This window comes from Plenodomus lingam, assembly GCF_022343315.1.
Source record: "Plenodomus lingam strain CAN1 chromosome Unknown contig_21, whole genome shotgun sequence".
Taxonomy (NCBI): domain Eukaryota; kingdom Fungi; phylum Ascomycota; class Dothideomycetes; order Pleosporales; family Leptosphaeriaceae; genus Plenodomus; species Plenodomus lingam.
This window is the reverse complement of record NW_027093938.1, coordinates 81,399-106,526: the sequence shown is the minus strand read 5'-3', so window position 1 is coordinate 106,526 and position 25,128 is coordinate 81,399. Positions and strand designations below refer to the sequence as shown.

The window sequence follows — 25,128 nt, the reverse complement described above, 5'->3', positions numbered from 1 at the left end:
TAGCTGTTTGAAAACACACTTGAAATTTGTCACATATAGAAGCCCACAGTGACAATCCGCTATAGCCTTCATGTCCCATTTGCGCAGACATCTAGCAAATTATGATACAAAGAGAAGCTTCATGGTGCCCCTCTTTTGGAAACCTCAGTCAACCCATATCGCGCCGTTGCCTAATTACCGTCCCTTTGCAGAAACTTACGTTAGCTCAGATCCCTGCAAGAATTACAAACGCTTAACAAAGAATCACAAATTTCAATTCAAGCAACCTTCTCCATGTCCTCCCTCGACTGATCCACGTCCGTGCCTTCGCCCGTTGACTTCGTTCCATCCTCGCCCTTCTTCCCCCTCAGATCATGCCAGCCCATTCCCCACAGGAAGATGCCACACAGTGTCGCCAGCGCCGCCGCAAGGTAGAACGTGCGATCAATACTATTTGCATACGCCTTCAGCACACCCGGCAAGTCTTCAGGCGACACGAAAGAGCGAAACCCCGTAGCGCCGGCATTCACTATATTAGTAGCGCTGACGTTAGGTGCAAGTTTAGGGATTTGGTCCTTTATGCTTTCGAGAAAGATGACATTATAGAGCGTCATTGCGATGGTAGGCCCGAAGGCCTGGCTGAAGACGACAAAAGCGATACCTGAGGTCAGCTCTTCGCTGTTCATCGCTGCTTGCACAGCTATGATTGCCTGTGTGATCGAGTGGGTTAACAAGACGAAAGGGACAGATGGGGTATGAAAGGAGACAAACCAATTGTAGACCAGCTCCGAAGCCGACGCCGCCTAGAATTTGGAAGCCAATCCATTTGCCGCTTGAGCTACCAGGCTGAAGAAGGGAGTATAGGCCGGTTCCTATCGAGAGGAAGACAGTCGAAAAGACAGCTACTGGAATTACATAGCCGATTTTGGTGACTGCCGGTGGTTTGTTAGCTTTCATGGTTTCTATCAGATTTTTGGACATGCGATTGACTTACCAGCAACACCCGAGAAGCCAGCCGTTATAAGCTGCGATATAATCAAGGGAAGGAGATGAACCGCGCTCTTGATTGCGCTCACGCCATTCACAGCTTGGAAATACAGTGGAAGATAATAAATGCCTCCGTAGACCGCAGACGTGAGAAAGGCCACGTACAGCCCGGAGAACAAGACATCTCTCCGGCTGATCATTGAGCGAGGCATCATCGCGTCCTCCCCGCGGTGTCGATTCCAGAATCCCCAAACGACAAAATTCGCTACGGACCCGCAGAGCAGGCCAATTACTACTGCCGATTTCCACGGATGAGCTTGGCCTCCGAATTGGAGAGCGAGGAGAAGTTGCAGAACGGCGGGCGCTAGGAGAGCGAAGCCTATGAGGTCGAGGTAATGATGTAACCGCGGTAGCAGAGCCAAGGGGTTCGGCTTGATCTTCTCCTCAGGGACACGTAGGGGAATTATGCCGAGCACTGCAAGCGCGCCGACTGGCAGATTCACGTAGAAACCTGGCATGATCAGTCAACTTTGGAATTCTGAGGAAGTAGAGAGGACGTACACCAGCGCCATGTTGTGTAGGATGTGAATGCGCCCCCGATAAGAGGTCCCAGAACAAGTCCAAGGAGGCTGACTGTTCAATGCGAGTTAGCAAGAGCGGCCACAATCCAATGGAAGCGCCTCTGACAACTTACATCCTAAGTTTAAACCTATCAGAGCTGGCAAAAGCGTCAGTACATGACTCAACATCATAATAGGCTTCGCTTACGTGGGCGTTGTTCCAGAGGCGCGCACAGTGAAATGATCGTGATAGATCCGGTCGCGATGCCCGCACCACCGAAGCCGGCAATAAACCGGCCTGTAATAAACATGGCAGACGAGGTAGCGGCGCCACATATTACTGACCCGACTTCGAAAATAAGGAAGAAGACTAAATACGTCCACTGTTGCGATCAGTCCAAGGCTTGAAACATGAACAGAACAAATGACAAGTATCACGAACCTTGGTGTTAAAGAATTTGTATATTTTTCCTGTCAAAGGCTGCGGCGCTGAACTGAACGGATAGCAACGTTAGGTATTTGCGCATCTGATTACGTGAAGTAACACATACCTTCCGAATTGGTATGCACTGGCGTACCAGCCGACGTCGGGGAGGGAATGAAACTGGTCAGTGATGCGCGGGATGGCCTGAGTCGCACGATTAGCCTGTATCAACTCCTACCCTAGGAGGCGCCTCCTACCGTGCTAACGATCATGTTGTCTAGGAGCATGAGGAAGCTGACAAAGGCAACTGCTGCCACAATGATGTATAGCTTAAATCCGGTGACATATCTGCGGTCGGGTACTGGTGTTAAGACAGATAGGTCCTGTTTCGCATCTGTGTTCGCGGGTTCAGCACTTGCAGAGGCGGTTTTCGGCGTCGAGGGCCTGTCGAGGAGGGATTTCGGAGTGGCCATTGCAGGTCCACTTGTAGATGGGATGGACGTGATGTCTATATGTTAAGCAGAATCAGCGACCGGAATTCGCACCGGTGCAGCAAAGAAGACCTAGCCTTGACTGAGGGAATCGGTTGTCGAATCACGTTTTCGCTGGTGGCTCGTCATAAAATTTTGTACTGAAAGCTGTTGATTGTTTACTACCTATCGCCGCAGGCCTGCGATCGGCAGTCCTGAAGCTGCCGGAAATTTTAAAGGGCAGCGCTATGGCTGATCAAGTAAGGTGCTGTCAAATGGGTGAAATGCAACAGTAGGTGGCACAGCAGCCAATATTCTCAGTCAGGACGCTTACATTGGAAAAAGCCAATCGAGTGCAACATCGGTGTGGGAAATGAGCCCGGGCGCAAGACATCACAAACGAACTAGAAATGAGCAGCTTGAGTTCTGTGCAAATACATAGGTTGACTGGGCTGTATGCCTAGACTTCCGCGGAATTGAGGCACTCGAGTTGTATGATGAAGTTATTTGCTGGCCTGCAGTCAGCTTGGTACCCTACAGATGGGATTTACAGCAAGAGTAGCAGCTTCACACTATTACACAGCCACATCCCTGCTTAGACAGCACAGCGGTGCTGCAGCCTGCCGGTGTTCTAGAATTGGCCCCCAACATACGAGATGGTCTGACAGACGTCGAAAGTTGATTGAACGTGCATTTTAAGTAATCCCTGAAGAGACAGTAGCGCCTTTAATGCAGCTACCCCGCATGAAAGGTCTGGGCAGAGGTCCACTTAGTCCAATGGGTGCCCGGCAAGTCAAAGTGGCGAGGATCCTGTGCATGGCATGTTCGTGGCTCGGGGATTGCATGGTGGGGCCCTGTAAATACAATAGTAGAGTCTGCCTACAAGTCGGCGCAGTTTTCGCCTAGGCTTTCGTGACCAGGGTGCGGCTAGGTAGATACCACATTATTGTGAGGACAGGCTAAATTAGGTATGCATGCCAAGTACGTGGATGAGGCCAACCCACCAAGTAATCAATATACGATCTTTGCTCGACTAATATCTATGGTAGATTTTGCGACAATTGTATTCGTAGTTGCCGCCGTAACATTGCAACAATGACAAGGTTGCGATTTGTTTACCGGCCGGTAAGCAGTACCGGTATGTTAAGCTCAAGACCATCATTTAGCTGAATCTCCCCACACACGGCCACCAAGTTTGTCTTGCAAACAAACTTCAAGCCATCATGGACCCGTACAAGCTGTTGTCTTGGAACACTGTTGTGGTGGTCCTCATTGTCTATTGTGCGAGCCTTGCTTTCTATCGTCTTTACTTGCACCCCCTTGCCAAGTTTCCTGGGAGCAAATTGGCCGCTATCACTCGCTGGTATGAATTGTACTACGATGTGATCCGTGAAGGGCAATATACCTTCAAGATTGCCGATTTGCACAAAGCTTATGGTATTAATCCACTCTATTAGCCATTTTAACTGCGTCGCTTTGACTTCACATTCTATTCTAACTAGGTTCTTGTTTGTAATCAGGGCCTATTATCCGTATCAGCCCGCATGAGCTTCACATTATCAGCCCTACCTTCTATGAGAAGATGTATTGCCAGCAAGGCCGCTGGAATAAGTATCAATGGGCATGCAATGGCTTCATTGCCGATGGTGCTACGATCTGGTCCGTCTCCTGCCGTTCATTTGCCTCGAAGTGATTCTTATGGTTCATCCCTTGAGCCTAAAAACAGCATTTATATCTGCTAAGGAGTGAATAGTACTTCTCAACACGAACTTCATCATGCCCGTCGTATGCCGCTCAGCCATTACTTGAGTAAGGCCAGTGTGGCATCGCGGCAGGAGGTTATTGTCCGCAATGTCGACAAGCTCGTTGCTAGGCTTGATGATCGCGTTGGTACCATGATCAATTTAGGAGCTGCAGTTGGCGCACTTGTGCAGGATCTCCAGTGTGATTTCATAATCGGTAAAGCGTATGGTAGTCTCGAACAAGAGGATTTCAATGTTACTATTGCGGATATGTGCCAGAGTGTGGGTTTCCTTTGGCGCTTCGCCAAACACTTCCCCCGGGTGGGCAAAGCGTTAAAGCAGATCCCACTTGATTTTGTATCGAAGTTGGCCAACAATGACGCCAAGACCTTCTTTGCATTTCTCCAGGTAAGGCGGCTCGGTTATGTTGTCTTCAGAATAGATAAATCGCTAACAGACCTCCCAGGATATTGACAAAGAAACTGAAAGACTGCTCACTTATGCTAAAACCTCATCTGCTGATAAGGATACGCCCCATACCATTGTCCGAGAGATCGTGGAGTCTAGCCTTCCACCTCCTGATAAGGAATTACCGCGAGTTCGTAATGAAATTCAGACCTTGGTGGGCGCCGGCTTAGAGACTGTCTCCGGTGTCCTAAGATTGATGCTGTTTCACGTCTTCAATGATGCTGAGATTCTGCAACGTCTCCGGGCTGAGCTGAAGACAGTTAATACCTCTCCGGGTTGCACCGTAGACCTGAAAACCCTCGAGCAGTTGCCATTCTTGACGGCTTGCATAATGGAAGCCTTGCGACTAAGCCCGGCGATCGCGTCACGCATGGCCCGTGTTGTTCCGGACAAAGACCTGTACTACGAAGATTGGTGCATCCCCGCCGGAACGCCTGTTGGGATGACGACCATCTGGATGCATCTAGATGAAAATTTGTACCCGGACCCATACGACTTCATTCCTGACCGGTGGATGGATATGGAGAAGCGTAGGGCGTCTGGCAAAACCTACGCACCCTTCTCGAGAGGAACTAGAATTTGTGCTGGCATGTAGTACGTACAGCTTTCCTTCTACGTTCCATTCTATACAATCTATGCCTCCTTTTGACTGACGCGTGGTACAGCCTTGCATGGGCCGATCTATATTTCGCTCTCGCCGCCTTCGCTCCTCGTTTTGACTTCGAATTCGAAGGCATTCAAGCTACAGACTTCCGAATGTCCAGCGATGAGTTTGTTATTGGCACAAAGGCTAAAGCAGTACTCAACTGTTATGTAACCCGACCGCAGGTTTAGTGTTTGGATCGAGTAGGCCTAATTTGTAGGATAATTTTAGTGTAACAGCCAGATTGTAATATCACGACAGTTTGTCTAAATATTATTATTACTTTTGGCCTTACTATAGAATCTACCACTTATATCTACTTTGTGTCATAGAAGAGAGATTCTAAACTCAAATATAACTCTCTACTACTATCAATTACCTAATGTTAAGCTTAGGAATAATTTATGAGATAGATTATTAGATTATATCTACTACAATAGGACTTATACGTATAGAGGTTTAGCTACCTTACTAGAAGGTGTATAATTAGTAAACCTTCCTTACTACAGCTCTATTTTCTATTAGGAACTTAGTAGTAAGCTAGTTTTAGATTTAGAGAGTAGATTAGCTATAGGTAGTAATTAAACATATTAAGTAGGGGTTAGATTACTTAATTAGATTAAGACACTCTATAATCTAGTTAGTATCTATGCTACAATATACGCTCTAGGTATAAGTAGATCTTAATTTTATTATAGTTAATACACTTACTAGTATTAGATCTAATACTTAAAATGTAAAGGATAGAAGTAATAATATATATATAGATTAATTATTTATTAATAATTCCTATTTTTTGTTCTAGCTACGCTTATTACCTACCTTTTGATAGAGGGGCCGCTAGCTTGTAATTACATATTCTTTTTAGTCTTTCGTCTATAACCCTACTCTTTCTAGCAAGAATATCTTACTATATGGTGTACGCTTGTTAGATAGATACCTAATACTATAATAATAGAGAAAATGGTTGTTAAAATTAATTAATTGTCTAATTATATTGTGTTTATATTTTCTTCTATAAGCCCTCTTTACTATAAGGGCGCTTGTCCTAATTAGTATCTAAACCGTGCGCTAAATCTACCCTTTAGATATCATAAGCCTTAATTAGCCTAAACCCTTAACTAACTTATAATAGTAGTCTAGAGTTTTCTATATTAAAGTTCTAACCTAAACTTAAAATATCCCTAGTTATTGTATGTTAGCTATTACTAGCAGCTATGTCCTAACTATAAACTTCCATCTAAAACTATATAACTTATAAGAGTTGTATTAAAATTTAGATATAGAAAGGGTAAAGAACTAGTTACTAAACTTAGAAAAGTAAAAAACTAAACTTAACTATCTATGCTTACACTAAAGATTTTGTTGGTAATTCAAAGCACTAGAGTCTAGACTCCTATTCTTTGTAGAATAGTGTGAGTTATATATAATCCTCTTTAGAGTCGTTTCCTAGCAGAAAATAACATTCTTTTAATATATAGGAGAGTAAGGAGCACTCCTACCTAGTATATAGAAATAGTAAGATACACTTATAGTAGATTATTATAGTAGATTATATTTAACTATAACAATAAGTATAGCAATATACTTAGTTACTAAAATTTCTTATCTATCCCTCTCTAGGCTCTTATCCCTAAGAACTAGCTTATATTCTGACACTAGCTGGTTTATATTGTAGCCATTTAGATCCTTGCACATTACCATGCCCCTCCATTAAACTATATAGTCGCTAACCATTCTCCAGAAATCTCCTACAAATTCGCCGCCCTCTTCCATATACTTGACATATTCATCGCATGTTCCAATCGTGTCAATCTCGCACACAATATACTCAACCACCAGTTTCCTTAGGTCGTCAATAGTTCCGTCGCCCCTTCTATCCGGCAGGTCTGGGTTTGAGTATGCAAATCTCGCGAGCTCAATGATGTCTCTAACGCGCCTTGTGAACAACTTGAAGTTCAGGAGTGTCTTATGCAGCTTGGAGAGTGTTAGCGCTCTGAGTGGCTCTATTAAACGTAGATGCGCAAAACAGTACAGCCGTGCGTGGGCAAGGAGGACTGGCGTGAAGTTTTGGTTTACGGTAGTGTTGGGTTGGGGTTCGAAGTGATGAAGGATCTGAGCTTTGGGACCGCCATCGTCAAGGTAGGTTCGGCTGTTAAATCGGGCCCGTAATGGGGTCCTCGAGATGGTCGTTGCTTCAAATGAAGGTTCAGGGGTCGTCGGGGCGAATGAGTTTTCTTCCAGAACATGTTCATATATCTCCGGAACAGGTTCATCTACCGGTACCGGTATCTCCGGAACAGGTTCATATATCTCCGGAACAGGAACCACACTCCCCTTCTTACTCTTCTTCTTCTTAGACGCCAGACTGCCCCAGGGATTGTCCCTGTTCTGCTGGCCCTTGCTGGACGTAGCGCTCGGTTCTGGCAGGTCTTCTTCCCACGGCGGCGTGGTATAGTCGCCGCGGTAAGCGTACTCGCAAAACCGGATAAAATCGTCGACCTTTACATCTTTGATCCTCGCACATCGCGTTGCAGATTCCTCCATTCCACCATCGATAAGTGCATCTAGTTGCTGGCTGGTAGCAGCAATCGCAGCTGCATGCACCACGATGGGCTTTCCCTCTTGGCCGACGAAGAAAGTAAATTGATGTGATTGGATAAAGCTGCCGAGCTTTAGCTCAACTGGTTCAGCATTAGGAATAGAACTTACTCCTTAAAGGTTGGAGCCATTTCTACATAACAATTCTCAGATCGCTTTTGCAAAGTAAAGAATAAGGAAGTCAATTCTTAACTCAAAATAACTTGCAATGCGGGGGATTAAGAAGACGAGAATATGCAGGGTTGTACAGCAAACACCTACGTGCTTCGCATTGACTGGTTGTTGAAGATTAAAAATGTAACACAGCATTATTGCTAAATGCAATGGCGTCTAACAGCGTTGTCGCTGAGCTTTGCTGCCTGCATCATGCCGGAAAACGGCAAATGATATTCGTCCGAGTCACAATAACGTGATCCACCACGGAGCGCCCACCCCCACCGAGCGCCTACCAACACCAAAATCCACCACCCACTAAATAAGGATATTGCGCCACCCACAGCGGCTATTATTGTAAGATTTTTTTAGAGCTGTAATTATTAGATCTATTAGAGTAGATTATATATTTTAGATTATATAAGTGGCTTTTGAGGGGGTCTAATTAGGTGTAAGACGTTATGGTGGGGGATAGAGGTTTAGTAGTAGATTAGAATAATAGGTGTTAATTAAATATTAAACAAATTAATACTGTGTATATTAATTCTTATATGTATTTATACTACTTATAATTATATAATCTATCTAGCTTAGGCTATTCTAGCCTATACTTAGGTTAGTAAGGTTAGTAGAGCCCTATATTCTAATATTATCCCCCCTTTTTAGAAAGGTTACCCTAACTAACTTAACTAGATAGATTATAGGCTTTCTAGGGCTACATGCCTTCTTTTTAGTTTATAATAGGCTATTCTAGCGTATCCTAGCGCTATTATTTAGTTTACTAAATCTAAAGTAAGGCTAGAATTTTGATTCTTACTTTGACCTTTACTTTTACCTACTAACTTTACTAGTTTACTAGCTACTACTACTAGCGCCTATATAAAACTAGGCCTACTTCTAGCCTAAATTCTTTTCTTAATCTTTTACTCTACCCCTTACCTATTTTATTTAGTAAGCATTTCTTTAAATTCTTTTTCTTATTTATTTCTAAAATAGTTATAGTAGGCTATTATAGGCTATTCTACCGCTATATATTACTAATTTAGCTTATAGATGTTTTAAAGTACCTTATTATATTTCTCTACTTCTTTTATAGCTATACTATAGACACTACTATTATAAGTAATTCTATAATAATAAATAGGGCCTTTACTAATTACTTTTATATTTACTATATTAACGCCTTTACTAATAGGTAGTATTAGTATCTAGGGAAGCTAAGTTACATAATACTAGTCTTTAATAATTAGGAGCTTAGTATTTTTACTAGTTAAAAGGTTAATAGTAAGACTAAGTGTTTTTATAAGTACTTGTACTATTTTGTCCTTAGTTAGAAATATAGTATAATAGGTATACCTATATTACCCTAGAATAGGCTATTCTAACCTATAATAGGGTCTAAATAAGTATAATAGTGATCTTAAGTATATTTCTAGCCTTCTAAAGACTATCTACTTTAGTATAGCCCCTAATTACCTTACTAGTATTAATATACTTAAAAATAATAATTATATATCTAGTAAATAAATTAAGATTACTAAATATACTATTATAGAATACTATTATCCCCTTTTGTAGGACTTAACTTGGTAATACTTCTTTCTAGCCTAAATAGTCTTTTTTAGGCTATTCTAGGCTATATTAACCTTATTTTTTAGGGAACTAATCCCTTACTATAATTTTTTATTTTTCTATAGTAGTGCTACTAATTCTAGTAATTCTACTTAGTCTAAGATTTACCTAAGGGCTATGTTTATAATACTTAGATAATTACTAGTAAAGCTAAAGTTAAGAAGTATATCTTTAACGCCTATATAAAAAAAGAGGTTAAAGCTAAGACTAGGGGGCCTTATATAATCTAGAGAAATCTTTATTTCTTTATTTTAGCCTATTCTAATATATACTAACCTATTATAGGGCTATATAGTTAATACTAAAACTATCTATAATACTAAGTAGGCTATAGAATATAGGACCTTATTAGTAAGATTACTAAGCTAGAAGCTATAAACATATCTACTACTAACAATAAAAAAGGTAGTATAACTTACTAGTTAATTACTATATATGCTTAGTTAGAAGCTCTTAACTAAAAGATACTTAGTTAAGTAGTTTTAGGCTATTCTAGGCTAGAATTATTACTTTTATTAGCTATCTAGAAATTAGTAGATTAAGTTTAGAATTTCTACTTATCTAAAGGAGATTTAGTAGTATTTATACCTATTATAACTAGTTTTTAAGTTATTATAGGCTATTATAGGCTATCTAGTAGATATTTTAAATATAAATCCTCTACCTAATTTTATTACCTACCTTCCCTCTATAGAGGTAGTTATTCTTAACACCTTATCTTTCTACTACTTACCTTACCCTAGTCCACCTTTAACCTTCTATTAGGAACTCCTAATGTTTTTTAGAATTCCTGTAGCGTATTATATAATATAGAGGATCCTAGCTCTTATAAATTTCCCTTCTTACTATAACCTTTCTATTTAATTAAATATTCCTATTAATTATTAGGACTATATCTTCTATCGTTAATCTCTTCTACTTTAAATACTATATTACTATAATAGGCTAATATTTCTATAATTAGCTTATTTAGGTATAGGATAGAGCCCCTAGGATAGTGTGCGCTATTAGTAGCAAAATACGGTTAGGCTAAAGCTACTAATATAACAAGAACCTACTAAAAACAAATATAAGTGCTAGCACTATATAAAGGGGGATTTAGAGATATAGCTACTAAGGAGTAGGGGCTATTTATAAGAGTAGGAGATAGAGAGAGAAGAAAGTAATATAGTAAGTAGATATAAATACGCTAATACTTCCTATAATATTACTAGATTATACCCTAGTATTAATATATATAGGAGTCCTAGACCTAAGGAGTCTAATAGCTATACTAGCCTTAGTAGGGTAAGTATAGTAGAGTAGGAGAACCTAGGAAGCACACTAGTCCTAATCTAGTATCTAAAGGGTACGCTAGTCCTATCCTTTAGCTATATTAGATAATTAGGGCAGGTTATAGGCTCTATACTAGGTTAGTATAGTATATAAAGAATACCTAAAGTATATAATACCTTGGTTTAGCTCTAATTTAGAAAAAATATAAATAGGTATAGAAAAGATTTAGTTATGTAAGAAAAAAGAGATAGGTTACATATTAACTAGGAATTAAGCTTAATAATATACTATACTAAACTACTAATATACTACGCTAATATACAAGGAGACGCAGTTAATTATCTGATTAATACTAGAATATAAATAAATCTCTTAAGATTAACTACTACTTAGTGTTATGGACTGGCCTTAAGGGAGAATGCAATAAGCGTTAATAATAGTATTTAGTATCTTAAAGGAGAGATAAGCCCTCTACGCCTTTTTATAGGTGTCTAGTATATTCGCTTAGTAGTGGTGTTAGACTTGGTCTATCTTGTGTTAGACCTAGGCTTAGGCATAAGCCTAAGTCCTTTACATACCCCTAACCTTCCCCTATAAACTATCGTGAAATCGTCTTTCTAGGGGTCTAGGGTTATATCTTTGTCCTCTATAATCTATATTAGGCTTTATTACTATATTTTTTTTAGTTTTATTATTATATCTTTATATTTCTTCCTAATTTATAACAGGCCTATATATTAAGCAATACGCGCGCGTGGCGTCTATACGCTTATTTTAGTATCCTACTATAAAAGTTCTAATATAGCTATCCTACCCTACTATAAATTTCCTAAACTTACTTTGTTATATAACAGATTTTCCCCACTAATTAGCCCTTTCTCTAATCTTTTTCTATTAATCCTGCCTATCTAGTCCCTATTATATCTTTGTCTATAGCTACTAGTGCTAGTAGTAGGGATCTACTATAAGGCAGTTAGAGCCCGCGCTAGGCCTACTAAGATAAGGTGCGTACTTCTAATATTCTCCCTATGTTTCCTGCACTAACTTTTTGTTTAGCACATATCTCCCTAAACCTAGTTACTTAGTAGCTTTATTATTTCTAGTAACTTAGATAATAAGGAATATAATAGTAGCTTTATAAAGCTACTTCCCTATAATTAGTGTATTAACTAGCTTTATCTCTTTAGTAAGTGTAACTATTAGGAGGGTAGTAGTAAGTTCCCCTTAATTTTTATTTCCTTTATAGCAAGTTCTAACTATATCTAGGGCGCTTATATAAGTCCTGCTATTGTAGCTATAAGACTTATACTTAGTTAGAAGCTATTCTTGCTAATAATCCTAACGTTTACTAAGCCCTCTGCAACTAGCTTTAGTTTTATTATAGTTACTAGGAGGATCGCCTTTATATTATAAAGAAGGGGACCCTTAGTACTTTTATAAGGAAACCTACTAAAGGCACTTATTACTAGTTTATACTATAGTTCTACTAGCTCTACTATTATTTTAAGGATCTTATATTAAGGGCTTAAACTAATAACGCTGTTACTTTACTTGCCCCTACTACTTACTTACGCGCCTATAATTAGTATTAGCTTAGTGCTATTATTCTATCTACTACTAGTGCTCTAGCGTTTCCTCTTTAGTCTGCTATTATACCTTTACGTAGTAGTTATAGCAATAATAACGTTATATAGCTTACTACTACTACTAGTATTACCTTCTAGCGTATTAACTAGTATATAAACAAGACCTAGGCCTAAACTAACCTTTATATTAATAGGCTTAAGAGCGCTACTAAGCGCACTACCTAAGGCATTAAGACTCTTATTATTAGTATTAGTTTTCCCTTATTCCCTTTATATCTATTCTAATATTTATTTTCTTTAGGCCTAGGGTGCTATACGTTAGTAAGCTATTAAAGCACTACCCTCCTCCTAATACTACTACTACTACTACTTATACTTATTAACTAAGTTGTCCCCTACTTATACTACGCGTAAGCGTTACTACTATTACTAAGAGACGTAGAGGCGTTAGAATAATATAAATAATAGTTTAGGGGGGGCTAAAGGGGGGTTAGTTATAGATAGTAATAGTATAGATACTACTACCTAATTATTAGCTATATTATAAAACTTTAGTAGCAGGGCACTTGCTTAGAGTGTTATAAGGATAATTAAAAGATTTCTCTAATACCTTTCTACTTCTTAATTATAATAAAGGTCTAAGTTATTATTCTAGTTTCCTTTTACCTTTGCTTCCTAGTTTTTATACATATTAGGCTATTATTATGCGTGGCATCCCTATACTATTCCTTAAACCTATCTAGAGCCTTAGTATCCTATACTACCTCTAGTAGGTGCTATATTAGATTAATATACCCCTTCTATTTTACTAGGACTTAATACTTCCCTTTTCTTCTTATATTCTTTATATAAAGGATCTGTTCTACTTCCTATTTATCTAGTATTATATCTTTATTTTCTAGAGTAACTATTAAACCTAGTTATAAGTCCTAAAGCTTCTAGCTTAGTAGTAGGTTATTAGTAGCTCTCTCTAGCAGATCTACATGCATAGTCTTATATAAGCTCCCTAGTAAGTCTAATACTACTATAAGTAGAGTAGGAACTTCTATTACTTTATACTTTACTTATAGCTAGTTAAACTTTTTACTTAGTTAGTTTATCTTTATATTACGTATTATAAAATAAACTATATTACCTTTTAGGAACTTTTTAGCTAGGCGTTAGGACTAGTTTATTGCTTCCTATTATTATTACTATTAGAATATAATAGTAGCTTGCGCTAGCTCTACACCTCTCTATAGGTGTAATAAGAACGCTACAGCCTCCCTATAAGGATTCTTAGGCTTTACTAGTAGTAATATTAACTTTTATAGTGTGTCTATAGTATACCTATTTAAAAGTAGATTTAGGCTAATACTAGTTATACTAGAGTCCTTATTATTAAGTACAAGTTAGTAGGCTAGTAGGTAGTTAGGCTAGTTAGTCTGCTTAAAGTATACTATTATGCGTAGCACTACCTACACTTCTTAGTTTGCCTGCTCTGTCCTGCTATCTGTCTAAGGGTAGTATATAGTAGATAGTAACTAGTTTATCTTTATTATCTAGCATAACGTTGTCTAGAAAGATCCTAACTAGTTAGAGCCTTAGTTAGTAATAATAGAGGATAGGAAGCCCTAGAACTACTACTAGTTATCCTAGAAGATCCTTGCACAATAATTAGCTACTATAGAGACTATTACTTTAAGCTAAATATATTTAGATAATCTATTAGTAATAACTAATAGGTACTAAGGTTTTCTATTATCTTTTATAGGTAGGTTAACTATAAAATCTATAGATATTTAAGACTAGTATTATAACGTAACTAGTATAGGTTGTAATAGACCCTATTAGCGCCTCTAGGAGATATAAGCACTATAATAATAGTAGTTCTAAATATACTACGTAATATCTTCTAATATTCTATCCTAATAATAGTTATAGTGTAGTATTTAAAATATTATATTCTTTCCTAGATATCCTACTAAACCTAATTTATATGCTTACTATATAATAGTAGTTATAAGGGGTTCCTATATTAGTAACTAAATAATACCCCTTTAAAGCAAAGTGCTGTGTGCGCTAATTGTACAGTCCCTAATCTATTGCTTTATATTAGCTAGAACTAGGAAAGACCTAGCGCCTTTCTAAACTACATTAAGACGCACTTAGTATATCTTATCTTCTAATACTACTTTATCCTATAGTATCTATATATATAGGTTAGCGAAAAGGCTAGCGCCCTTTAGTAACTTAGACGCCTCCTCTGCTTCTAACACTATAACCTAAATTAATTTAGGGCGCATTACTAACTATAGTATTGCTTTAGAGGAGTTTAAGTCTTATAGTTACCTACTTAAGGTATTAGGTTATCCTATAAGATAGCTAGGTCTATACTATAGGATATACTAATATTTTAAAAGTTCCTCTACCTAGTAGTACTATTACTTACTTAAGCTTTAAAGGCTAGTAAAGTACTCTAGGTTTTTATAGTCTATAAATATTATAAATAGTTTATAAACACTCTATAACTCTACTAACTAGCTTTTAAGACACTTAATAATAGCTAGTAATTCCTTATTATATATAGTATAGTTTTGTCTCTCTAGTATTAGTGCTATAGAGTAGTAAGTAACTAGGCGCTAGACGCCCCTAACTTTTTATAATAAGCAACCCCTAAGAGCGTATTCTAAATAGTCTACTTCTAATAATATTTCTTTAGCTAGGTCCTATTGTGTTAGTACTAGTCTAGATATAAATGCCTTTTTTAGTGTATTAAATATACTCTATTCTTCCTCTCCCTATTAGAATAGGGTGTCCTTCCTAGTTAGTTAGTTTAAAGGCGCTACTACTTTAAAAAACTTTGTAATAAAATTATAGTAGAAGTTAGTAAAACCTAGAAAACTCCTTACCTCTCTTATATTCCTAGGGGGTTCCTATTCCTATACTGGCCTAAGCTTTTTAGGGTTAGGTCTAAGTAATTTACCTACCTTAATAATATAGCCTAGGTAGCGTACCTCCTTAACACTAAACGCACACTTCTCTAAGTCTAGGTGTAGTCCTACTTCTTTTAATAGCATAAGTATATACTTTATTTTTTCTATATAGTTAAACTAGTCTCCTCCTAAATAAATTAGGATATTATTAAGGTAGGCTATTGTATATAATCTAAGTAACTCTATAAGTGTAGTATTAATATATTATTAGAAAGTAGATAGCGCACTACTAAGACTAAATAGATATACTAACTATTTATATAACCTAAACTAGGTATAGAAAGCTATTAAGGACTTATAACCTTCTACTATTCTAACTTTATAAAAGGCAGCGCAAATATCCACTTTTGTAAACTAATTTACGCTAGATAATATACGCAAAGTTTCCTTAATAAGTAGTAGTAGGTATTAGTCTAATATTATTATACTGTTAAGCATCTAGTAATCTATATAAAGGCGCTAACTACCTAATAGCTTCTTTACTTGCAATACTAGAGCTCTAGCTATAGAAGAGCTTGCTTAGATCTAGCCCTTATCTATTAATCTAGTAAGTTGTATTCTTAGTTCTAGCTGTAACAATAAGGCAGAATTGCCTGCCTATTGTTCTATGCCAAGTTAGGCCTAATAAAGGCCTAACTTACTTATATATATAGAGAACAGCTCGCCTATAGTTAGGATAGGCATGTTCTTCTTGTCCTTTCGTATAAGACCTATAGGTGTAGGAATCTTATCCTTTTCTATACAGACGCGCACTCCTATATGCCTTTAAGTTATATAGGATACCTTTTAGATACCCTACTATAAAGGGCTTGGGCTTATGCCCAAGCCTGGGCCTAACAAGATAGACCAAGTCTAATACCACTACTACTAAGCGAACACGCTACACACTTATAAAAAGGCGTAGAGGGCTTACCTCTCCTTTAAGATACTAAATACTATTATTAACGCTTATTATATTCTCCCTTAAGGCTAGTCTATAATATTTTAGTATCTTCTTCTAAATATACTATAATAGTAATAAGAGATAGACGCGCTAGATGTTTAGAATAATTAGGTGTAACCTAATATAGTAGAAAGGCTAATATAGTAGGTCTATAGATTAATAGAATATTAGGCTTAAGACTCTGCTATAATAGCTATACTATATTAATAGAACAAGGAAATACGTAATTAGATTCTATCCTAACCCTCCTCTAAGCCTACTAGGTTTAATAATATACTACCTCTACCCTCTCCTACCTTATATTACAAACCCTTCCTAGTTAGCTTGCTATATAATAGCACTAAGGCAAACTTCTCCTCCTAGTAAATAACTATAGAGTTTAAACTGCGTGCAGACAAGGTCTTTATTAGGGATAAGGAGGCAAGGTTTATATATATTTAGTCCTAGTTATTACCTATAGTCTAGCGTGCTATAGCACTATACTTTAAGGATAGTGCACGTAAGTGTTAGGATATAAGTAGGTTTCTTAACTACCTAGTATTCTATTATAGCAACTATTACAGGCAGGAGCGCGCCTAAGTTACATTAGAACACTTATATTAGGGCTAAAATTAGCCTTTTATAAAGTTCTTTGTAAATTTTATATAGCTCCTTATATAGTTAAGAGGTTTATACTAGGATAATAAATAGAAGCTTTTATAACTTTAGTAATCTCTTAATAGTTATATGCGCTTAGTTTCCCTTAATAGGGGAGTCTCTAGGACAAACTATAACATAGCTATAGAGGAATACAAGATAATTATAGTAGATATTAAAATAGCCTCTCTAGAACTAGGTTTTCTTTAGGCTAGTAAGTCTAAGGAACCCTAGTAGAAGTCTAACTTAGATTAGGATAGCAACACAAATATAGTAGAAGTAGCAGCCTTATTAAGTGCACCTACTAAACTACTAATATTACGTCCTAACTAGATCCTATAGGACCTATTTAATATATAGAAACTAGCGAAGGTCTGCACCTAGTGTAGATAGGGCGGTTATTTTATACGTGCATACCCTAATACCCTATTACTACAACTAGTAGGTGTTAAGATAGTTATAGTATTAGCAAGTGGCTCTAATTTAGGAAACTAGCCACCTCTAACTTTAGGCCAAGTTAGGGGTATAAGGAGGACACTATAATAGAGGAATTATTAATAGTAGAGGCTGTTAAGTATCCCCTAGATATTAAGGCTAGGTTAAATGATCCTCCTTTCTTTATTCCCCTCCTCCTAGGTAGAGTAGAGAACGTGCAAGCAATAGTTAATTTAAGGTGCTAGTATTTTAGTACAGTTAAGGAAAAGTTAGCAAGATAGATTAGTAGGAACTTTATAGATATTCCCCCGCAACCCTTATAATATACCTAGGGAATTACTAAGAGTATAAGAATTTTATAGTTAGTAGTATTAGACTATAATTTAGATAGTTAGTGGTCTTAGCTTTTAGCCTATATAGTACCTAGTCTCTCCTATTAACTAATACTAGGTAGACTATAGCTATATAGAGAGGGCGTTGTTATAGATATTCTATAAGGCGAATTAATAATTAGGAAGGTAGGAAATATAGTAGTATAGGAGAGCGGGAGACGCCTGTATCCTACCTATATCTCTATTATCTTAGGTTTAGTTATAGCAGGGTTGCTAAATTAAGGACCCTAATAGGAAGATATATAGGTACAAATTTTTGCAATAAATATACTAGATATTTTATAGGTAATATATAACTTGCGCCTAATAAAATATCTAGGAAGTGTTAATAAGGGAAGTCCTATTAATATACACACTATCTATATTACTAGTAATATAGTTCCCTATAAACCTAAGTATAAAACTAGAAAGATAAAGTTGCTACTAGAACTATAAGAGTTTAGGGACCTGTTTAATAAAGAGTTAGTAAGTAGTTTACTACCCTATTAAGGTAGTATAGATTACTATATTTAGTTAATAACTCTCCTAGATAGAACCTAGCCTAACCCCCTATAGGGTCCCCTATACCCTATATCTTGTAATTAATTACTAGAACTAAGAATATAACTTACTAGATTAATAGACAAGGGCTAGATCTAAGCAAGCTCTTCTATAGCTAGAGCTCTAGTATTACTAGTAAAGAAGCTATTAGGTAGTTAGCGCCTTTATATAGATTACTAGATGCTTAATAGTATAATAATATTAGACTAATACCTACTACTAGTTATTAAGGAAACTTTACACACACTATCTAGTGTAAATTAGTTTATAAAAGTAGATATTTACGCTACCTTTTATAAAGTTAGAATAGTAGAAGGTTATAAGTCCTTAATAGCTTTCTATACCTAGTTTAGGTTATATAAATAGTTAGTGTATCTATTTAGTCTTAGTAGTGCGCTATCTACTTTCTAATAATATATTAATGCTACGCTTGTAGAGTTACTTAGATTGTATGTAACAGCCTACCTTAACAATATCCTAATTTATTTAGGAGGAGACTAGTTTAACTATATAGAAAAAGTAAAGCGTGTACTTACGCTATTAAAAGAAGTAGGACTATACCTAGACTTAGAGAAGTGTGCATTTAGTATTAAGGAGGTATGCTACCTAGGCTATATTATTAAGGTAGGTAAATTACTTAGACCTAACCCTAAAAAGCTTAGGGTAGTATAGGAATAGGAACCCCCTAGGAATATAAGAGAGGTAAGGAGTTTTCTAGGTTTTACTAACTTTTACCGCGATTTTATTACAAAGTTTTCTAAAGTAGCAGCGCCTTTAAACTAACTAACTAGGAAGGACACCCTATTCTAATAGGGAGAGGAAGAATAGAGTGTATTTAATATACTAAAAAAGGTATTTATATCTAGACTAGTACTAATATAATAGGACCTAGCTAAAGAAACGTTATTAGAAGTAGACTATTTAGGATACGCTCTTAGGGGTTGCTTATTATAAAAAGTTAGGGGCGTCTAGCGCCTAGTTGCTTACTACTCTATAGCACTAATACTAGAGAGACAAAACTATACTATATATAATAAGGAATTGCTAGCTATTATTAAGTGTCTTAAAAGCTAGTTAGCAGAGTTATAGAGCGTTTATAAACTATTTACAATATTTATAGACTATAAAAACCTAGAGTACTTTACTAGCCTTTAAAGCTTAAGCAAGTAATAGTACTACTAGGTAGAGAAACTTTTAAAATATTAGTATATCCTATAGTATAGACCTAGCTATCTTATAGGACAACCTAATACCTTAAGTAGGCAACTATAAGATTTAAACTCCTCTAAAGCAATACTATAGTTAGTAATATGCCCTAAATTAATTTAGGTTACAGTGTTAGAAGTAGAGGAGGCGTCTAAGTTACTAAAGGGCGCTAGCCTTTTTGCTAACCTACATATATAGATACTATAGGACAAAGCAGTATTAGAAGATAAGATATACTAAGTGCGTCTTAATATAGTTTAGAAAGGCGCTAGGTCTTTCCTAGTTTCTACTAACATAAAGTAATAGATTAGGGACTATATAATTAGCGCACACAGCACTTTGCTTTAGAGGGGCGTTATTTAGTTACTAATATAGGAACCCCTTATAACTACTATTATATAGCAAGCATATAAATTAGGTTTAGTAGGATATCTAGGAAAGAATATAATATTTTAAATACTACGCTGCAACTATTATTAGGATACAATATTAGGAGATATTGCGTAGTATATTTAGAACTGCTATTATTATAGTGCTTATATCTCCTAGAAGCGCTAATAGGGTCTATTATAACCTATACTAGTTACGTCACAATACTAGTCCTAAATATCTATAGATTTTATAGTTAACCTACCTACAAAAGATAATAGCAAACCTTAGTTCCTATTAGTTATTACTAATAGATTATCTAAATATATTTAGCTTAAAGTAATAGTCTCTATAGCAGCTAATTATTGTGCAAGGATCTTCTAGGATAACTAGTAGTAGTTCTAGGGCTTCCTATCCTCTATTATTACTAACTAAGGCTCTAACTAGTTAGGATCCTTCTAGATAATATTATACTAGATAATAAAGATAAACTAGTTACTGTCCACTATATATTACCCCTAGATAGACAGCAGGATAGAGCGGGCAAACCAAGAGGTGCAGGTAGTGCTGCGTATAATAGTATGCTTTAAGTAGACTAACTAGCCTAACTGCCTACTAGCCTACTAACTTGCACTTAATAATAAGGACTCTAGTATAACTAGTGTTAGCCTAAATCTACTTTTAAATAGGTATACTACAGACACGCTATAAAAGATAATATTACTACTAGTAAAGCCTATAAATCCTTATAGAAAGGCTGCAGCGTTCTTGTCGCACCTATAGAGGGGTATAGAGCTAGCGCAAGCTACTATTATATTCTAATAGCAATAATAATAGGAAGTAACAAACTAGTCCTAACGCCTAGCTAAAAAGTTCCTAAAAGGCAATATAGTTTAGTTTGCAATACGCAATATAAAGATAAACTAACTAAGCAAAAAGTTTAACTAGCTACAGGTAAAGTATAGAGTAATAGAAGTCCCTACTCTACTTATAGTAGTATTAGATTTACTAGGGAACTTGCATAAGACTGTGCATGTAGATCTACTAGAGAGAGCTGCTAATAACCTGCTGCTAAGCTAGAGGCTTTAGGACTTATAACTAGGTCTAATAGTTACTCTAGAAAATAAAGATGCAACACTAGATAAATAGGAAGTAGAAGAGATCCTTTATATAAAGAATGCAAGAGGAAAAGGAAAGTATTAAGTGCTAGTAAAATAGAAGGGGTATATTAATTTAACATAGCACCTACTAGAGGTAGTATAGGATACTAAGGCTCTAGATAGGTTTAAGGAATAGTATAGAGATACTACGTATAATAATAGCCTAATACGCATAAAAGCTAGGAGGTAAGGGTAAAAGGAAACTAGAATAATAACTTAGACCTTTATTATAATTAAGAAGTAGAAAGGTATTAAAGATATCTTTTTATTTATCCTAATAACACTCTAAGCAAGTGCCCTACTACTAAAGTTTTATAATATAGCTAATAATTAGGTAGCAGTATCTATACTATTACTATCTATAATTAACCCCCCCCTAGCCCCCCCTAAACTATTGTTTATATTATTCTAACGCCTCTATATCTCTTAGTAATAGTAGTAACGCTTACGCGCGTTACAGGTAGGGGAAGACTTAGTTAACAAGTATAAGTAGTAGTAGTAGTAGTAGTAGGAGGAGGGTAGTGCTTTAATAGCTTACTAACACGCAGTACCCTAGGCCTAAAGGAAGCAAATGTTAGAATAGATATAAAGGGAACAAGGGAAAATTAATACTAATAATAAGGGTCTTAATACCGCAGGTAGTGCGCTTAGCAGCGCTCTTAAGCTTATTAATATAAAGGTTAGTTTAGGCCTAGGTCTTATTTATATACTAGTTAATACACTAGAAGGCAACACTAGTAGTAGTAGCAAGCTATATAATATTATTGTTGCTATAACTACTACGCAAAGGCGTAATAGTAGACTAAAGTAGAAATACTAGAGCACTAGTAGTAGATAGAATAATAGCACTAAGCTAATACTAATTATAGGCGCGTAAGTAGGTAGTAGGGGCAAGTAGAGTAATAGCGTTATTAGTTTAAGCCCTTAATATAAGATCCTTAAAATAATAGTAGAGCTAGTAGAACTATAGTATAAACTAGTAATAAGTGCCTTTAGTAGGTTTCCTTATAAAAGTACTAAGGGTCCCCTTCTTTATAATATAAAGGCGATCCTCCTAGTAACTATAATAAAACTAAAGCTAGTTGCAGAGGGCTTAGTAAACGTTAGGATTATTAGCAAGAATAGCTTCTAACTAAGTATAAGTCTTATAGCTACAATAGCAGGACTTATATAAGCGCCCTAGATATAGTTAGAACTTGCTATAAAGGAAATAAAAATTAAGGGGAACTTACTACTACCCTCCTAATAGTTACACTTACTAAAGAGATAAAGCTAGTTAATACACTAATTATAGGGAAGTAGCTTTATAAAGCTACTATTATATTCCTTATTATCTAAGTTACTAGAAATAATAAAGCTACTAAGTAACTAGGTTTAGGGAGATATGTGCTAAACAAAAAGTTAGTGCAGGAAACATAGGGAGAATATTAGAAGTACGCACCTTATCTTAGTAGGCCTAGCGCGGGCTCTAACTGCCTTATAGTAGATCCCTACTACTAGCACTAGTAGCTATAGACAAAGATATAATAGGGACTAGATAGGCAGGATTAATAGAAAAAGATTAGAGAAAGGGCTAATTAGTAGGGAAAATCTGTTATATAACAAAGTAAGTTTAGGAAATTTATAGTAGGGTAGGATAGCTATATTAGAACTTTTATAGTAGGGTGCTAAAATAAGTGTATAGACGCTACGCGCGCGTACCACTTAATATATAGGCCTGTTATAAATTAGGAAGGAATATAAAGACATAACAACAAAACCTAAGAATATATAGAAATAAAGCCTAAAACAGATTATAGGGTATAAAGACAGGACCCTAGACCCCTAGAAAGATGATTTTATAATAGTGTATAGGGAAGGTTAGGGGTATGTAAAGGGCTTAGGCTTATACCTAAGCCTAGGTCTAACACAAGACAGACTAAGTCTAACACTACTACTAAGCGAACACATTACACACCTATAAAAAGGCGCTAAGGGCTTACCTCTCCTTTAAGATACTAAATACTATTATTAACGCTTATTGCATTCTCCCTTAAGGCTAGTCTATAACACCTACCTACCTAAGTTGTTACATTATAAGAAGAACATTATCCTAGCTAGTGATAGTATTTAAGAATATCGCACTTATTATTATTTTAAGCTACTAATTTAGTTCTAGTAGCTACCTAACCCTGCAACTCTATAGTTAGAACAGCTATTAGAACTTCTAACGACTAAAGCCTATAGGCTTAGACTTCTAGACCTATAGGTGGTGCTCGATTACCTTTAGAAAAATCGCGTTAGATTGCGTCAAGGTAGAGACCCAGAGACTACCAAAAGCCTAGAGGAATTAGAGGCAAAGCTAATATCCTCCTACAACCAAACCCCCTAAAAAAAGAAAAGATTTGTTATTCTTATTAACTACAAAATATTAGATAAAGGCAAAGGAAGGGCATCTAGTTTAGCTGTGTTTAAAAGCCTATTTACTAATAGAAAGAAATTAGATAAGGAAGACTTAATTAACAACGCCCTCCTTAAAGGACCCGCTTCCTATCTATCTCTTAAGGTACCTTATGCTCCTAGGAAATCTTAAAGCAACACCTCCCTTAAAGATAAATATATGTTAACCCTATCTAAAAAGGAGAGGTTAGAGGAATAAGTTAAGCAACTTACTAATTAGTTATACAACACCTCCCTCTATAAGGAGATATAGGGTACTACCTAACCTAGCTAGTCTTTAGCTTCTATATTAAACCCTATAGTATATACTATAAAAGCTAAGAGATAATCTAAAAAGACGCTAAATATCTCTACACTTAGTAATAGTGCTAATCCTACTTTTAGATAATAGCAAGCATCTATTTAGGATAGGCTAGAGATTAACGCTAATTACTACCCCTCTTCTAGAGCTTAGATAGCGTTAGTCTAGGGACACTACTTAGGACTAGCAAGAGAATACTTAGAGCCACGTTACCTATCTAATTCCCTAAGTCTTTAATTCTAAAAAGCTAAGGAAATAATTACCCTCCTTTAAACTTACTTTATTACTAGAAATAAAATAGCTAAGAGTTAGACTATATTTAACTGCCTATATATAACTAATATAGAGACGTTCCCTACTTTTAAGTTATAATTCTAGAGTCTTGCTATTAGAGGAGAAGTACCCTAATTAGAGTAGTATTACTACCTCTAGATAAAGATCACACCTTCCCTAAGGATGCTAAATCTTGCTTTCTAACAGAATTAGCATAATAATTTTAAGACTATAGTAGATTATCTTACCGCTTTTAATATAGAACGCCGCCTATACCCTACCTTGTCTACTCCTACCTAGACTACTCTATTATCTAGAAAAGAACTAACCCCCTTCTAACACTCTAGAAACTAGTCCTATTTAGACGCTAATTAGAAACCCTATAATAGACCTTTAATAGCTAAACCTTATATACCCTACTTATAATAATAAGGCACTACCCCTTAAAACAATTAACCCCTATCTGCTACGCTAGCTACTCCTAGCGCTACTATAATAGGAACCCTAGTAAATTGCTATAATTATAGAAAGCCTAGGCACTTCTCTAGTAACTACCCTAAACCCCCTAGGATTTAGGCTATAGATGTGGAACAGGTTATTAAGAATTCTAAGGAAGAAGAAGCCGCTAAATTAACTAATTTAGATAGCTATTAGACAGGAAACAACAACACCTAGGAGGATCCTCCTTTCTAGGCCTAACTTAATATAACCTATTAAACCTTTCCTTAACTAAATTATTTATTAGTTCCTATTTACTTATATGTATAACCCTATACCTTAATAGATCTAGTGTTTGCCTAAACGCTTTAGTAGATACTAGGGCCTAAGGTTACTTATTTCTTAATTTAAAAATTGCTTATAACATCTCTTCTACGCTTAGGGTACCTATCTAAAAGCTACTATATAAGCTTACTATTAAAGGGTTCTAGGATTAGATTA

General features: G+C 36.3%; 3 protein-coding genes across 3 annotated transcripts; 1 reads left to right on the top strand and 2 right to left on the bottom strand.

The window, feature by feature from the left end:
- Window positions 1-257: 257 nt before the first annotated feature.
- On the bottom strand, window positions 258-2,782 carry IAQ61_004979 (uncharacterized protein; the record flags this gene model as incomplete). Its single annotated transcript, XM_066096567.1, has 13 exons — window positions 258-689; window positions 751-911; window positions 974-1,477; window positions 1,528-1,599; window positions 1,661-1,684; window positions 1,735-1,909; window positions 1,969-2,020; window positions 2,078-2,154; window positions 2,208-2,298; window positions 2,366-2,458; window positions 2,514-2,523; window positions 2,607-2,672; window positions 2,755-2,782. The coding sequence occupies 13 exons, from the start codon at window positions 2,780-2,782 to the stop codon at window positions 258-260; spliced, it is 1,785 nt and encodes a 594-aa protein (XP_065953262.1).
- An 861-nt stretch (window positions 2,783-3,643) lies between these two features.
- IAQ61_004978 (uncharacterized protein) lies at window positions 3,644-5,464 on the top strand (the record flags this gene model as incomplete). Its single annotated transcript, XM_066096566.1, has 5 exons — window positions 3,644-3,857; window positions 3,941-4,079; window positions 4,174-4,570; window positions 4,629-5,224; window positions 5,296-5,464. 5 exons carry the CDS (start codon window positions 3,644-3,646, stop codon window positions 5,462-5,464), a joined length of 1,515 nt encoding a protein of 504 aa, XP_065953261.1.
- A 1,421-nt stretch (window positions 5,465-6,885) lies between these two features.
- IAQ61_004977 (uncharacterized protein) lies at window positions 6,886-8,224 on the bottom strand. Its single transcript, XM_066096565.1, has 2 exons — window positions 7,986-8,224; window positions 6,886-7,938 (listed from the first exon to the last, which is right to left on the bottom strand). The coding sequence occupies exons 1-2, from the start codon at window positions 8,003-8,005 to the stop codon at window positions 6,987-6,989; spliced, it is 972 nt and encodes a 323-aa protein (XP_065953260.1). The 5' UTR covers window positions 8,006-8,224; the 3' UTR covers window positions 6,886-6,986.
- Between the last annotated feature and the right edge of the window lie 16,904 nt (window positions 8,225-25,128).